This window comes from Dermacentor andersoni, chromosome 7 (genome assembly GCF_023375885.2).
Source record: "Dermacentor andersoni chromosome 7, qqDerAnde1_hic_scaffold, whole genome shotgun sequence".
Lineage (NCBI taxonomy): Eukaryota > Metazoa > Arthropoda > Arachnida > Ixodida > Ixodidae > Dermacentor > Dermacentor andersoni.
This window is the reverse complement of record NC_092820.1, coordinates 166,853,441-166,868,840: the sequence shown is the minus strand read 5'-3', so window position 1 is coordinate 166,868,840 and position 15,400 is coordinate 166,853,441. Positions and strand designations below refer to the sequence as shown.

General features: G+C 44.7%; 1 protein-coding gene and 1 long non-coding RNA gene across 18 annotated transcripts in view; one reads left to right on the top strand and one right to left on the bottom strand.

The window, feature by feature from the left end:
* The window catches only part of LOC129385288 (uncharacterized), a 482,098-nt gene that overhangs the window by 89,075 nt on the left and 377,623 nt on the right, over positions 1 to 15,400 (top strand). The gene's annotated exons all lie outside the window — the stretch shown is intronic.
* LOC126533097 (uncharacterized) overlaps positions 1 to 15,400 on the bottom strand; it is a 99,341-nt gene that overhangs the window by 81,437 nt on the left and 2,504 nt on the right. For 16 of the 17 annotated variants that reach the window (XM_055071790.2, XM_055071792.2, XM_055071793.2 and 13 more), the window contains exons 2-3: positions 6,931 to 6,993; positions 92 to 154 (exon numbers count right to left, since the gene is read on the bottom strand). In XM_055071790.2, coding sequence (XP_054927765.1) covers positions 92 to 154; positions 6,931 to 6,993 — 126 coding nt within the window. Of the gene's footprint in view, positions 1 to 91; positions 155 to 2,516; positions 2,597 to 6,930; positions 6,994 to 15,400 lie in introns of those variants that run through there. The other variant, XM_072289384.1, reaches the window with a different exon arrangement.

Genomic DNA, 15,400 nt, shown 5'->3' with positions numbered 1-15,400 from the left:
CAACAATTGGCTATCGAATTTGGAAGGAGTATCGCTCAATTCCACAATCTGGACAAATTTTGTTTTGCGGAGAAGCGGTAGCACCACTCACCTGAACCGCCAGTCATACCCGGAAGTCCTATAGTCAAGCCAGTAAGGGCACCAGAGCCATGACCTAAAACAGAACATAAAGAAAGAAAGCCATCTCTTTTGTACGCCGTTCAGCCAAAACTTGTTGTGAAAGGGAAGCGAAAAAGAAACACTAAAGAAAGCTTAGACTTTCTGAGTGCCACTGTTTTCGGACGTTAGACTTCATAACTCAACAAAATACAGATGAAACGTGGAAGTTGGTATCTGTGTGGTGTGTATATTTCATGAAATAGTTAATTAAATGATACATAAGTAATTTAGAGGCGTATTATGCTCTCTATTTCAGTCCCATGCAATATGTAATGTTGTGCGATGTTTAAGCTTCCCCACGGCACACTTCACAACTGTATAGTTGTGAAACTCAGTCAAGATTTCTGTTCCTGCATTACACAGCTGACAAGCCACGTCAAAAGTCCAACGCGAATTCAGGCTGACGTACGCAGATAAAATTCAATCCAGTATTTTGCGAAGGCGATGGTGATATCTGATGTATGTCGAAAGAATAATGCGGAGTTGAGGTGTGTCCAGTTAGAAGTGGCGACACGTGTTGTAAATACGAATACAAATCTGTACTATAAATCTATACAGTACGCATTCCCTCTCGTGGGGATGGACCAAGAATAGGCACATACACAGTCGCTATACCCAGAGGCCAAAAATGGGGTAGCCTAAGAATGAAAACGTTTAGATAATGAAAGAAGCATTTGAATATTATGAGCTATTTCACTAAGAAACTAACTGATGTTTAGTAAGTTAATGCGATAATTTGGAGAGGAAAGTTAGATCTTGCCTAATTGATCACATCAACAGATGTTCTGTGATCGGAGTGTGAGAATAATGGAAACTTTAAGTGACGTTTCTTATCCGTCTAGAAATGGTGGCAGATATTTCTTGAGCATTCTGTAAGAGATCGACGTTGAACGCTAGTTTTATGAGAAGTTCGTTTCTGGATAATGTCTGCACGAGCTACGAGAAACGTAAAAATAATAAACTTGTAAAGCAGTCTTTGGAATGGTACTTCTATGGACAACCTAAACTTTTATTGGAATGCCTCAATCTTCTAAAGCATTTCATAATAGTCCTTACACTACCAAGTTGTCGGCTTTAATTTGGAGTGTTAATAATCCTGCTTTTTTTATCACGTCACAGTGGACTCTAGCGAAATACGTCCAAGAAAGAACGCTTGCTAAATCACAAGCACGAAAGGTTGTAATTTTCCTTCACACTAGTTATAAACAAGCCTATTCGATCTTTTACCTAAGCGTACACAACTGCCTGCTTGCGTAACATTTTCGTAAATTCATGGGATCCCATTAGCCCGACGGGTGCCTTGCATACTTAACTGCTTTAGCGAAGTTTTCAGATTTTTTCAACGGAACATGGAAGGAGATGAATAGTGGGTAATTTTGGAAACAGGTTACTTCTGGCGGCATTGCACTGCCTAAAAACGAACCACCACATGCGCTTGAAAAGACTGCCATATCGCTGGAAAAATGTGTTTGCGTTCGCGTCAAAAGCCGGTACACTGTTTCAAACAATTTTCCTTGATAAAGAGCATTCATATCTCTAAATCTTCAATTTCTGGAATGTGTGTGCTGTTATGTCTCTGGAAAAACCAACAATCCCCGAAGCACGTTGTAGTCAACATTAAGTAGAGTCTTTTTTTTCTTCTTTTTTTTTTTTTCATGGCGACGGTTTGAATGAGGCGAAGCTCCAGGGGAAAATCAGCATAGCAACTACCAGAAATCAGCATTGTAACTATCACCAGAATAACTACCCATGCCGCAACATTCGGACGAAAAGAGGTGCCATAGATATAATTGTGAGGTCTGTCGCGTCTTCTTGAGGTGATTTAAAAAATTCAGCCTCCGTCGTGCGTCTCATTAGGTTGTATATTTTCGATTTGCTTGCGAGTGCGTATGTTGTAAAGCATAGCCGCCTCCGGCAACTGCTTGATTCACGGGACACAAAGTTGCATTAGAATACGACAGAAATTATCCTTTATTGACTAAATGTACCTAAATGTACGAAAACTATGAACTCACGCTACAGCCTCATTGATGCACCGTAATATATGAAGGCGCTGCTCGCGTTTGAGCACTACCAAATTCGACCCACGTGTTCCTATACTAGAGCGAACGTGCTTGAAGAATGCAGATGCACGCCATGTATAAAGACGTAGCCATTGCATGGCATCAGGTGGGCACGCCGATGTCAGAAAATAAACTGGCTATGCTTGCCACTTAGGATTGCAGTTTGTATAGTAGAGGGTTGAGCATCTGTATTTTTTAATAGCGCACAGCCATATGTCGCTCGTACTTGGAGCAGTATCCATAGAAAAACAGTAGCAGCGTTCGCTTATGCAATGTGGAGGCAGCGGTACTCACCAGAACCACTCGAGCTGATAGATGCTCCACCACCTAAACAGAGAGAAGAGGAGCTCCTTTAACGTACTGCTCAAAGAAAACTTACTTTGTTGAGCGATACAGACGTACACAATTATTAAGTGTCGTCAAAACAATATGACGGAGCGACAGTTCTTCGACCCCGATGACTTTCATCGACGGGTGTGTGTGCGAGAACTAAGTAAATAAAAATCCAAGGCTTGAAGCACTCGAAAGGCGTCTGTTGCGAATGCATGTGACGCGGATGCTACCTCGGTGACCAAACAGAGGTGAGATAGCTCGAGAACCTGCAGATGGAAAAGGTCATTTCAATTTTCTTTTTCCTTACACGTAAATGATGTTCGAGTGCCTTCCGTCTTGCGTGCGACTATATGCACTCAAATTTTATATTCATTTCTGAAAATCATCATCATAAAAAATTCTCGAATGCACGCGCCTAATTCAAAGGAAGTTTCAGATGAACAAAAAGAATTTATAACTTTCAAACTCGCTTGAAGTTGGGCGCTGATTTCAGTACACTGTTTTAAATCGTTATATCTCTCATGGTAAGCGTGCAACTGCTTGTGTGCCCAGAGTTCAATCTTGACTCCTCTCCTGTTTTTGCTTTACAGTAATGATAGAGTTAATATACCGCGCACAAGTGGCATCACCATTTACGCAGACGCCAGTAACGTTGCTTTTTACTGGACCCAGCTTGTCTGTAATACAAAATACGGCTAACGAATGCCTAAATGAGCTAGCACTGTGACTGAAATCTAATAGCCTTTAGCTGAATATTGTGAAGAAAAAAATATACTACACTCCATGTCAACAAGGCTATCGAACACGGCTTCAATCTTACACTTATAACACCATCCTATAGTTCCAAAACAGTCAATGAAATTCCTTGGCGTGGTGTTCGGTGAACATAGGCACAAAAATATCATGCTCTGCTATTGTATTAAACCAATACAAAACTTCGATGTCATTCACAGTTAAAACGTAAATTTATTATTACCTCCTTTTCTCTAAGATGTAGTGCGGGCTCTTATGTTGAATTCCAATGGCGGAGTCGGAGCAGCCGACAGACTCCGCGAGCGAGCACTCGACTCTGGCGTAGAGCAACGCCCCCAAATCCGCGAGTGGAACACAACCTGCGCCGCCGGAGCAAAGCGGAAGCGGAACTTCTATCGCCGATTTACCCAGGATACCTTGCGTGTTGTCATTTCCTTCCGCTGTTTGCTCCCAGCACCGCCGCACCGGTCACTTGTCTCTTCAGCGCCGTTCATCTGGATATCTCGCGGAATGGATATCTCGCCAAGCGTGCAGCAGCTTTTGCTTCCTCGCGAGTCGTGACCGGTGGCGCCTCCCAGCAGACAAACGTGGTAAAGGAAATACGTCACGCAGAGTTCCGGTCCACTCCGCCGATTTTGGCGTAGCATCTTTTTCTGCTCCACGGAGTGACTCCCGCTCTGAATCCACTCCGACTCTCTCATTGGAACACCTTACTCCCGCCCTCACTCTGTCATTGGAACGAACTTGCTCCGAAACGAGCAGAAAAACTTGCTCCGTCTCCGCCATTGGAATTCAACATTAGTTTGGGGGACTAAATGGGCTACAGCCAGTATATCATGCTCAACCTGCAGAACCACGCTGTCCAGGTGAATAGAAAACTCACGTATTAGTAAAAGTTCTAGCCTTGTATTCAAAAAGTGTTGGTTGTTCGATGTTGACCAAGCTTGCGAAACGAAAATAGCTATTTATGTACTATCCCTTTACAACAAAACAGAAGGCAACTTGAGCGTAAATATTTAGTTAGAAACACCGCTTACCACTTCAGATACACCTACTACATACCAGACAGTGCCAGGGCTAATTATGACATCCAAATTATTTTATTTAAAATACCTCATCTAAAATTTTCTCCATTACCCGTGACAATATTCTCAAATTCACAAAGGAAATATACACTTCCCCTAAATTTAAAAGATGTATACATTATGTGCTACTTTAAAAAGGGAATTTCCGAATTTTTGGTTATAGATTTTTCTGCTATTGTTATTGTGAACTTATTCTTTTCTGAGGTGCTTATACTACTACTTCGGGTATTCCTTCACTCTTCTGCAGTAGTTATTTCCGTTGTGTGTATTGCTTTTTACTGCAGCGATAATTCTTCACCTTTCTATATCTCTGATTGTATATCTGTAAACTGTTCTAATTTTCGTATATTTAGATTATGCATCCTTCTTATATTGTGTTCTTTCGTGGTTTCCTCTGACAGTACGCTTGTTTTCCCCATCTGTATTTCTTTACCGATAACTATACCTTTGCTCTGCTTTTTTTTTTGGAATCATAGGTGCGCTTTGTTAACGCCGCTGAAGACCACGCTACGAGTTGTACAACTGCCACGAGTTTCTTTGTATATTTTTCTGTTGGAACTTAGACCTTGGAGTGTGCTTCGATAGCTCTCTTAGTTTCTCGCCCCATGCACAGCAGGCGAGGCAGCGTGCAATTCGAATGGTCAGGACGGTATGTTGGTTGACGAAAGACTTCAAACAACATTGGGACATTTGTAACTTTATATAAGAGCGTGTGCCTTCCAGTTCTTGAGTGCGCCTCCATGGTTTGGGTCTGCACTTGTAGGTCAAATCGTGAACTTTTCGAAAATGTGCAAAAAAAGTTCACATCTCTATTTAAACATCGATTCTATCAAAAGCCTTCCATCTCCATCGGACTAACACAACTTTCAAAAGATAGAGCGCCAACAATGACGGACACTAAAAAGGAACAAAGACAGGACAAGGCGCTACTTGCAACTGCTTATTGAAGTCAAAGGCGTCTGATTATATATACATGGGGAGAGGGGGGAAGCATCACTGATTATGTGAATGCGCACGCGCGAGAACACTGAAGAGGTATTTGAAGGGAATCACGATTAATCAAAATGTAAAACTTATCTAGAAACATGCTTTCATTTGTGTAAATATTCAGAGACGGGGTGCTGACACAGGCGTGTCCCCTCTTTTCTTAATCTGCTTGGTCTCAAACAATTCACGCGCTACAGAATATTTGCTTTTAAACATGATTGTTGTATTATGAATCCTTGCTTCATATACTTGCTTATTCTCATTCCCGCAGGGCGTTGCAATGAAGCAGCAAGTTTGAGCCATAACCATTTTTCAATGAAAGCTTATGCTCCCGCAGGCGTTCATTAATACTTCGGCCAGTTTGGCCGATATACTCTTTCCCACACTTCAGCGGCATGCGGTATACGACCTCTTCTTGACACTTCACAAAAGCGTTTGTATGTTTAATAGAACACCCTACTTTCTTGAGTAATCAGAACCAATCAGTCGGCTCAAAGTAGCAAGTTTTCGGGGGCGGAAAAGAACCACAGGAATTTGTATTTCACGGCGACGTGTTTAAGATCATGCGCTACTTTGTGAGAGTACGGTATCACCACTCGTTTAGCAAGCGATGGCTCGCGCCACCACTCGCGTGCTTCGTCTCCTCTCTCTTTTTTATGGCAATGGCATCGATGTCGCATCTTTTGAAAGTTATGCACCAACTAGCCCTACAACGTGTTTTACAGCTAACACAGACACTCACCCCACTTACCCTCACCTGCAGACGCAACAAATCGGATGTTCTTTTTCTTCAAATATTAATACATGGAAAATTCTACTGCTCACACTTGCTTTCCAATGTGCACATTTACATTCCGCAGAAAGGCACAAGGAAACAGCGCGCCTTTCAGCTTTCAGACTTTTGTGACCCTCTATCAAGAGTGGAGGCGACATATAACGCCCATTCAGACTGCCTTGATATCTTCATGCCTAACTTTAATATTTTTCTCAAAGGAGTTGGAGAGGAATTTCACTAACTGAACAAGAACTCGCACATCTGTTGTATGTTCCGTCATTCTGTAATCCTTTCTTCAGTTTCGTGACTTGTGCTTTGCATTGTCTTCGTGTACAAATTTTAAGCTCTGTTAAAATCTGTATTCGCGAAGTTATTTTCTTTTACTCGTATGTGTGCGCGCGTGTGTATGTGTGTGTGTGAGTTCGCATTGTTCTTCCTTTGCATTGTTTTTCCGAGTGCGCCAGCACCAAGACCCTCGTGGTTGTCACTGGGCGCTTTAATAAACAAATTTAATTAATATTATTATTATTATTATTATTATTATTATTATTATTAGGCTTTGACGGGCCTGCCTTCTGATGTACGAATATTGTAAGATGGCAACAATAAATATTATTATTATTATTATTATTATTATTATTATTATTATTATTATTATTATGAGCAGGAATGGTTGCCGTAAATGGCTATTTTCTCCCTCTTGTTCCCGTGAAGCATTGGTGTTTTATAAAACACAATAAGTGTTGTTCTGAACAGGGGCTAACGCTACACTCACCTCCAGGTACGAGTACTCTGGGCCATTGTTCCTCGTTGGGCCTTTGGCTAATGCTGACGCTCACTGAAAAAAAAAAGGCAAACAAGGCGATAGGAAGAATATGCGCTCCCAAAGCGCAGTAACTTAAATCTGTTAGTGCACACTACATTTGGCAGATATTACTCAAAGTGCCTGCAGGCCCTACAATATTGAAGTTACAACGCTGGTACTATCAACAGTTTCGAGGTTACTAACCCATAATTTGCACGCGAATGCACCATGGTTCCGCATATTTGTTTCAAGGAAGCCTTTCATTGTGCAGTACCGGACATTACTGCGGTTAACACCCAGCTATCTTGTGGCAGACTTTCAAGGTGGATGATTTCAAATCTGTCATAGTCAGGATTTCTACAAAGTAGGGGAGGGGGGGGGGGGGGCTATGTGTGGCCCCACATTGGGCGCCAATGTGGGAGGCAACGTAGCCCCATAGACCTAGAGAGCAGGCCTCAGTTCTCTCCAGCAGCGTCAAGCCATGGCTCGCGCCACCATTCGATCGCAAGCTTCGTCTTCTCTCTCTCGCTTTCTCTCTCTCTCTCTCTCTCTCTCTCTCTCTCTCTCTTTTTTTTTTTTTATTGCAATGGCATCGATGTGGCATAGCACGGCGGCAGTTCCCGCACTAGGCATACCACGTATACATTCCGATTTTGGCAGCGCAGTTGAAACATTCATGTGGAAGAGACAACTAATAAATAAGTAAAACAAAAAATATGATTCAATGCTCAATGCATTAGCGTCGACAGTCATCGTGAGATTGGTTCTGCCCGAGCTTTCTTTCAGTAAACATTTTCTTACTTTTGATAAATTAGTTAAACCTGTGCTCATTTTTTTCTCTTCCTATTGAAGTGCTTGGTTTCCTTGTCGACGTCGTGACCTGTGATTACGTTACTTCCATTTTTTCCTGCCATTTTCCGACTCTCTGTTTCTCTCCCTTCCTTCCTGGAGAGCAGGCAGCTGTCGCACATTTTCCGGCATGCTTCTTGCCTTTCCTTTTCTCACTCTTTGTACGTGTTTTGAAACTGAATAATGATATTTTTTCTTTTTATTTGTTTGCACCAATGGCGCATAATCGCGGCGTTCTCATTGTAGCTGACCTATTGGAGCAATTACTGTTCGTGCCAGTAGAACCTACGAGGGAGCACTTCCTTGAAAAATAAAGGGCAGACGCATCTCACTTAGCGTTGATGTTATATTTCTTGAAGATGCCTTTCATGCCTTCTGCAGTTGTCACTCTCTATTCAATGCGGCTGCGTGTCCTCTGGCATTAGAAACATGCCCCTTTTTGCATTGACAGCATGTGATTCTGTAAGTCGCCATAATTGTGCAGTGGTTTCTGTCACTGCATCCTACTGGCATTGATGGGTGAGGGAAGGACCTTTATGATCGGCAGGATCTCATGTTGGTATAAGAAGCGTGTTCACGTGCGGCTTTCACAGTTTTCACTGCTGCTTTTGCTACAGTGATCGTGGACTTTTCGTGTTATTTCGGGCTGACAATTCAGTAAATCTAGAGCAAGGTTTATATACAAAGACTATATTCAAACTGAAGAAACCAAGATGGCGAAAGCGAGACATGACCAACACTTGGTCGATCGTCTTCTTCTACTTCATTGAAGCGACTCGTAACAATATGTATGGCTCTTGAAGAAAGTTTATTAGATTTTTATTTCTGTTGTATTTTGCCGAATGTGTCGTGCAAGTCTGTAATTACTAATGTTCTTTCGTTTCACCATCTCCTCGGATACCGAGCAGTTCTTCCGATAGTGATTGGAGTCACCATAATGGAGCATTATTTTTTTTTTATTCAATCGTGTCGTCCTCTTGTCTGGCTGGGGGAAGTTATTGCTTTTTACTGGTGTGGTGCACATGTAACTATGTAAATGGTCTTCGTGACTTGCATTGTCCATGTCTATTTCATCGTACAATTTTCCACATAGTACTTCCATGTGCTATGCTCTCCACATCTCTGTAAGGTGCCTTGTGGATGTCTCGCGCTGAAGATGCCCTCTCGGTGAGCGCATATTTCACCCCTCATCTTTTAAGAGGTCCAATACATACGAGCATTTGTCTAGCAAACCAGATTTTTTTCAAGGGAATTTTCCACGTCTCAGTAATTTCTCTCGTCGTATTCGAGTGCTGATTGCCGTGTTATAGTTTGTTAACGAAGCTTTCCCTCAAGTCTAAATATTTTAAGGCAGTTTTCCTAGCCTCTAAAGCCGCTCGAGTTCGCTCTTCTCCTTGAGCGACCATTTTTCCTAGAAAGTATGCCTTCCAACTACTCTGCCCTTAAACTGGCTCTCTCAACTACTACACGCAGAGACAAAGCAACAGCGCGCGCATTAGATCCCATAGATGAGATGAATATTTACAATTAGTATTAGGGTTAAAATTTCCTAGAAAGTATGCCTTCCAATGCCTTCCAAGTATGCCTATTTTCCTAGAAAGTATGCCTTCCAACCGACTATCGCGGACAACATGAGTCTCTTTCCACGTAAGTGTGAGGCTCAGAGGAGGAGCTGTGGCGCTTGAAAGTAGCCTGGGGCCTGACGAACCAACCGACTGAGCTATCTTTCCGGGCAACATCGAAGGGTCACGAGTTCAAATCACCTGTTATGTTCCGTTTTTTTTTTTTCCGCCCCTTTTTCTTTCTTTTTTTTCTTTCTTTTAATGTCTTTTCCTTTATTTTATCACTGTACAGGAACCCTCCTAAAAAAAAAAAAAAAGAAGATAGATATATATCTTCAAATATGTAAGGCCTCACATGTGCAGGTCATAAATACGAGGTTCTCTAGCCGAGTGCCATCCATGCGGTATAACCGAGCTCAGATTGGTCCACCTTGACTGACCAAGTAGGGCACCACTGTAGGTTAAATGAGGCGTACAACTCCTGCGGGACCCGCCGTGGTTGCTCAGTGGTTATGGTGTTAGACTGCTGAGCACGAGGTCGCGGGATCGGACCCCGACCACGGCGGCCGCATTTCGATGGGGGCGAAATGCGAAAACACCCGTGTACTTAGAATTAAGTGCACGTTAAAGAACCCCAGGTGGTCGAAATTTTCGGAGTCCTCCACTACGGCGTGCATAATCAGAAAGTGGTTTTGTCACGTAAAACCCCATAAATTAATTTTTAATTTAACTCCTACGGGGACGGTAGAGTATCCGTCTCCAGTGCAAGAGGACCGTGATTCAAATCCCGGTGCCGCGCTATTCTCCACCGGAAAATACAAAAAAAAAAACCGTGTGTTGAGAAAATTGCACAAACAGGCCTGGAGTGCGGCCTGATCCCGGTGACCAGAACCGGTAACGCACTCTCTCACCAGAGCAGGATTGGCCACCCTGGTGCAGTACTTGGCCACAACCTCCTATATGAATACAACAATCGAACCCCGGCCCTCAGTCCCCAGCAGCCGCGAAGCAACTGATCACGGCGGCGGTCAGATCTGTGACGCTGCAGAGGGTGCTAAGAATACCTGGCTCCGGACAGGCCGCCATTGGAATCTGAACCTGGCAACGTTTAACGTTAGAACGCTATCTAGTGAGGCGAGTCTAGCAGTGTTATTGGAGGAATTAGAGGGTAGTAAATGGGATATAATAGGACTCAGTGAGGTTAGGAGGACAAAAGAAGCATATACAGTGCTAAAAAGCGGGCATGTACTGTGTTACCGGGGCTTAGCGGAGAGACGAGAACTAGGAGTCGGATTCCTGATTAATAAGGAAATAGCTGGTAACATACAGGAATTCTATAGCATTAACGAGAGGGTGGCATGTCTTGTTGTGAAACTTAATAAGAGGTGCAAAATGAAGGTTGTACAGGTCTACGCTCCTACATCTAGTCATGATGACCAGGAAGTCGAAAGCTTTTATGAAGACGTAGAATCGGCGATGGGTAAAGTCAAAACAAAATACACTATACTGATGGGCGACTTCAATGCCAGGGTAGGCAAGAAGCAGGCTGGAGACAAGTCAGTGGGGGAATATGGCATAGGCTCTAGGAATAGCAGAGGAGAATTATTAGTAGAGTTTGCAGAACAGAATAATATGCGTATAATGAATACCTTTTTCCGCAAGCGGGTTAGCCGAAAGTGGACGTGGAGGAGCCCGAATGGTGAGACTAGAAATGAAATCGACTTCATACTCTGCGCGAACCCTGGCATCATTCAAGATGTAGACGTGCTCGGCAAGGTACGCTGCAGTGACCACAGGATGGTAAGAACTCGAATTAGCCTAGACTTGAGGAGGGAACGAAAGAAACTGGTACACAAGAAGCCAATCAATGAGTTAGCGGTAAGAGGGAAACTAGAGGAATTCCGGATCAAACTACAGAACAGGTATTCGGCTTTAACTCAGGAAGAGGACCTTAGTGTTGAAGCAATGAACGACAATCTCATGGGCATCATCAAGGAGTGCGCAATAGAAGTCGGTGGTAACGCCGTTAGACAGGAAACCAGTAAGCTATCGCAGGAGACGAAAGATCTGATCAAGAAACGCCAATGTATGAAAGCCTCTAATCCTACAGCTAGAATAGAACTGGCAGAACTTTCTAAGTTAATCAACAAGCGTAAGACAGCGGACATCAGGAACTATAATATGGATAGAATTGAACAGGCTCTCAGGAAAGGAGGAAGCCTAAAAACAGTGAAGAAGAAACTAGGAATAGGCAAGAATCAGATGTGTGCGTTAAGAGACAAAGCCGGCAATATCGTTACTAATATGGACGAGATAGTTCAAGTGGCTGAGGAGTTCTATAGAGATTTATACAGTACCAGTGGCACCCACGACGATAGTGGAAGAGAGAATAGCCTAGAGGAATTCGAAATCCCACAGGTAACGCCAGAAGAAGTAAAGAAAGCCTTAGGAGCTATGCAAAGGGGGAAGGCAGCTGGGGAGGATCAGGTAACAGCAGATTTGTTGAAGGATGGTGGTCAGATTGTTCTAGAGAAACTGGCCACCCTGTATACGCAATGCCTCATAACCTCGAGCGTACCGGAATCTTGGAAGAACGCTAACATAATCCTAATCCATAAGAAAGGGGACGCCAAAGACTTGAAAAATTATAGACCGATCAGCTTACTGTCCGTTGCCTACAAAGTATTTACTAAGGTAATCGCAAATAGAATCAGGAACACCTTAGACTTCTGTCAACCAAAGGACCAGGCAGGATTCCGTAAAGGCTACTCAACAATAGACCATATTCACACTATCAATCAAGTGATAGAGAAATGTGCAGAATATAACCAACCCTTATATATAGCTTTCATTGATTACGAGAAAGCGTTTGATTCAGTCGAAACCTCAGCAGTCATGGAGGCATTACGGAATCAGGGTGTAGATGAGCCATATGTAAAAATACTGGAAGATATCTATAGCGGCTCCACAGCCACCGTAGTCCTCCACAAAGAAAGCAACAAAATCCCTATAAAGAAAGGCGTCAGACAGGGAGATACGATATCTCCAATGCTATTCACAGCATGTTTACAGGAGGTATTCAGAGGCCTGGAGTGGGAAGAATTGGGGATAAAAGTTGATGGAGAATACCTTAGCAACTTGCGATTCGCTGATGATATTGCCTTGCTTAGTAACTCAGGAGACCAATTGCAATGCATGCTCACTGACCTGGAGAGACAAAGCAGAAGGGTGGGTCTGAAAATTAATCTGCAGAAAACTAAAGTACTGTTTAACAGTCTCGGAAGAGAACAGCAGTTTACGATAGGTAGCGAAACACTGGAAGTGGTAAGGGAATACATCTACTTAGGGCAGGTAGTGACCACGGATCCGGATCATGAGACTGAAATAACCAGAAGAATAAGAATGGGTTGGGGTGCGTTTGGCAGGCATTCTCAAATCATGAACAGTAGGTTGCCACTATCCCTCAAAAGGAAAGTGTACAACAGCTGTGTGTTACCAGTACTCACATATGGGGCAGAAACCTGGAGGCTTACGAAAAGGGTTCTGCTGAAATTGAGAACGACGCAACGAGCTATGGAAAGAAGAATGATGGGTGTAACGTTAAGGGATAAGAAAAGAGCAGATTGGGTGAGGCAACAAACGCGGGTAAACGACATCTTAGTTGAAATCAAGAAAAAGAAATGGGCATGGGCCGGACATGTAATGAGGAGGGAAGATAACCGATGGTCACTAAGAGCTACGGACTGGATTCCAAGAGAAGGGAAGCGTAGCAGGGGGCGGCAGAAAGTTAGGTGGGCAGATGACATTAAGACGTTTGCAGGGACAACATGGCCACAATTAGTACATGACCGGGGCAGTTGGAGAAGTATGGGAGAGGCCTTTGCCCTGCAGTGGGCGTAACTAGGCTGATGATGATGATGATGATGACTTCCATGTGACATTAGCCAAAAGATGGATGCCTAAGGAAGCCACACTCTGACAAGAAGGCTAGTCAATATTTGCGGCCCTGACGAAGAGTTTGAAACGCAGTCTATTCAGCCATTCCTTGTTCGACCGCTGTTGATTTCTTCCCCTTCTTCTTGAGAACCACTGCCATGTTTGAACACATGCATTTAAGCACTTCAGTACTGGACATATGCAGCCAGACGCTTGTAACTACAAAACCAGCACTCTGGTGTAGACTTGCATGTCTATTGTAGCAGATTCTGAAACCTGGTCCACACGAACAAATTTAAGATAAGTAAAGAGAAAGCATATGCTCCCCCCCCCCCCACACACACACGCATACACATATTTTATGTTTCCAAAGATACAAATTACAAACATCCTTTGGTACATAGTCAAAAGTAAGTCCGCAATCTATATAACTAAAACATCAACGTTCACACATCACCACGGTCTGGAGTGTCGCCGTCTTATGATCAGAGTGGTGCAGGCTTCGAGTGGATTGTGACTGAAATTGTCTAGTTGTAGACGGGCGGCAAGATTACGTGGCTGGCTGGGTTGTACAGGAAGGCCAAGAAGGTATGCGAAGAGCATAAAGGCTGTGGCCGGTGCTGCGCTGAACGCCCCGCAGACGCACACGAGCTCTGGACGTTCAGCCGTATGCTCCGGAGCACCAGGCGTATGCAGGAGTCCCGACCCACTGGTCAACAGGGTGCTTCTTTCACCGCTGCCGCTTTCTTCTTCTGAGGAGCGGGAGGCGGGCATATATTCTGTAAGTGTCCACCTATGAACATGCCCATCTCGTCTGCTGCTGCAGTGCTTATTGGCTGGGAGCTCCTGTCTCCTTCTAACACTTACCCCAGGAATGCCGATACGGACTACAGCAGCAGATGAAATGGGCATGTCCACTAGGTGGACATTAACAGAATTCAACCCTCCCACGAAAACCACGAAGCCGATCTCCGCACGTGGGCTAGCTTCAAAACCGGCATCGCAGAAGTTTTAGGCCGCCCTGGCGTGCGCAAACTTCGCGCTGAACAACGCCTGCCAAGCCCATCCCAGCAAACTGGTGAAACGTTCACCAGCTACATAGAGGACGTCGTCGACCTCTGCCGGCGTGTCAACTCGAGGATGGCGGAGGCGGACAAGGTACGTCACATCATGAAGGGCATTTCCGACGATGCCTTTCATATGCTGCTGTCCAAAAACCCAGGCACTGTTTCTCAGGTCATTGAGCTTTGCCAGAGTTTCGACGAGCTCTGCAGACAGCATCTTCTCACGCGGCGCCCCCCTGCGTCCGACGAAACCCTCGCGAGCATGACCGCTACTCCTGAGATGGACTCCCTGCTTTGCCAGATAAAAGAGTTCGTCCGTGCTGAGGTTGCTCGTCAGCTTTCGCTGCTGTCCTCATCCACGCCACCACCTTTGCCTTTGTCGGCCAACCTTCGCCAGGTCATCCACGAGCAAGAGTGCACAGCTCTCCCTTCTGCCCGCAAGACTCCGCCTGTGCCGACTCCCGTTGCTTTTCCCGAGCTAACTACACCTCTCAGCTGTGCAGAGGCTCTCGCGCGGCACCACCTCCAGCCTTTGCGCCATCCCCATCAGTCGTGTCACTGCGTCCAGCTCCTCGCTTCGTTCAGCCGCGGTACCCACTCAGCAGTGTACAATGGCGCACTCCTGACAACCAGCCACTATGTTTTGCCAGTGGTCTACCTGGTCACGTTGCACAATTTTGACGTCGCCGCGCAACGCCCTACCGCCGTAGCTTCGACATCGCACCATACATTTCCCCATACCCGTCATCCCCCGTGTCTCAAAACCCTGGTCAGATGTCTTCCTACTCGGACCACCGCCCTCTTGTTGACCGCCGTTCGCCATCGCCTCGACGCCGCTCACTTTCGCCGATGTGTCGTCGTCCTTCTTCGCCGGAATGGGAAAACTAATCGTCGCAGTTCCAGAGGCAAGAACTGCATCACCCACGAACACACCGAGGCCTCTCCCTTCTCCGACTAATGTTATTGATGTATATGTGGACGGCGCCGCTGCACTCGCCCTCGTTGACACTGCTGCCGCAGTTTCAGTTA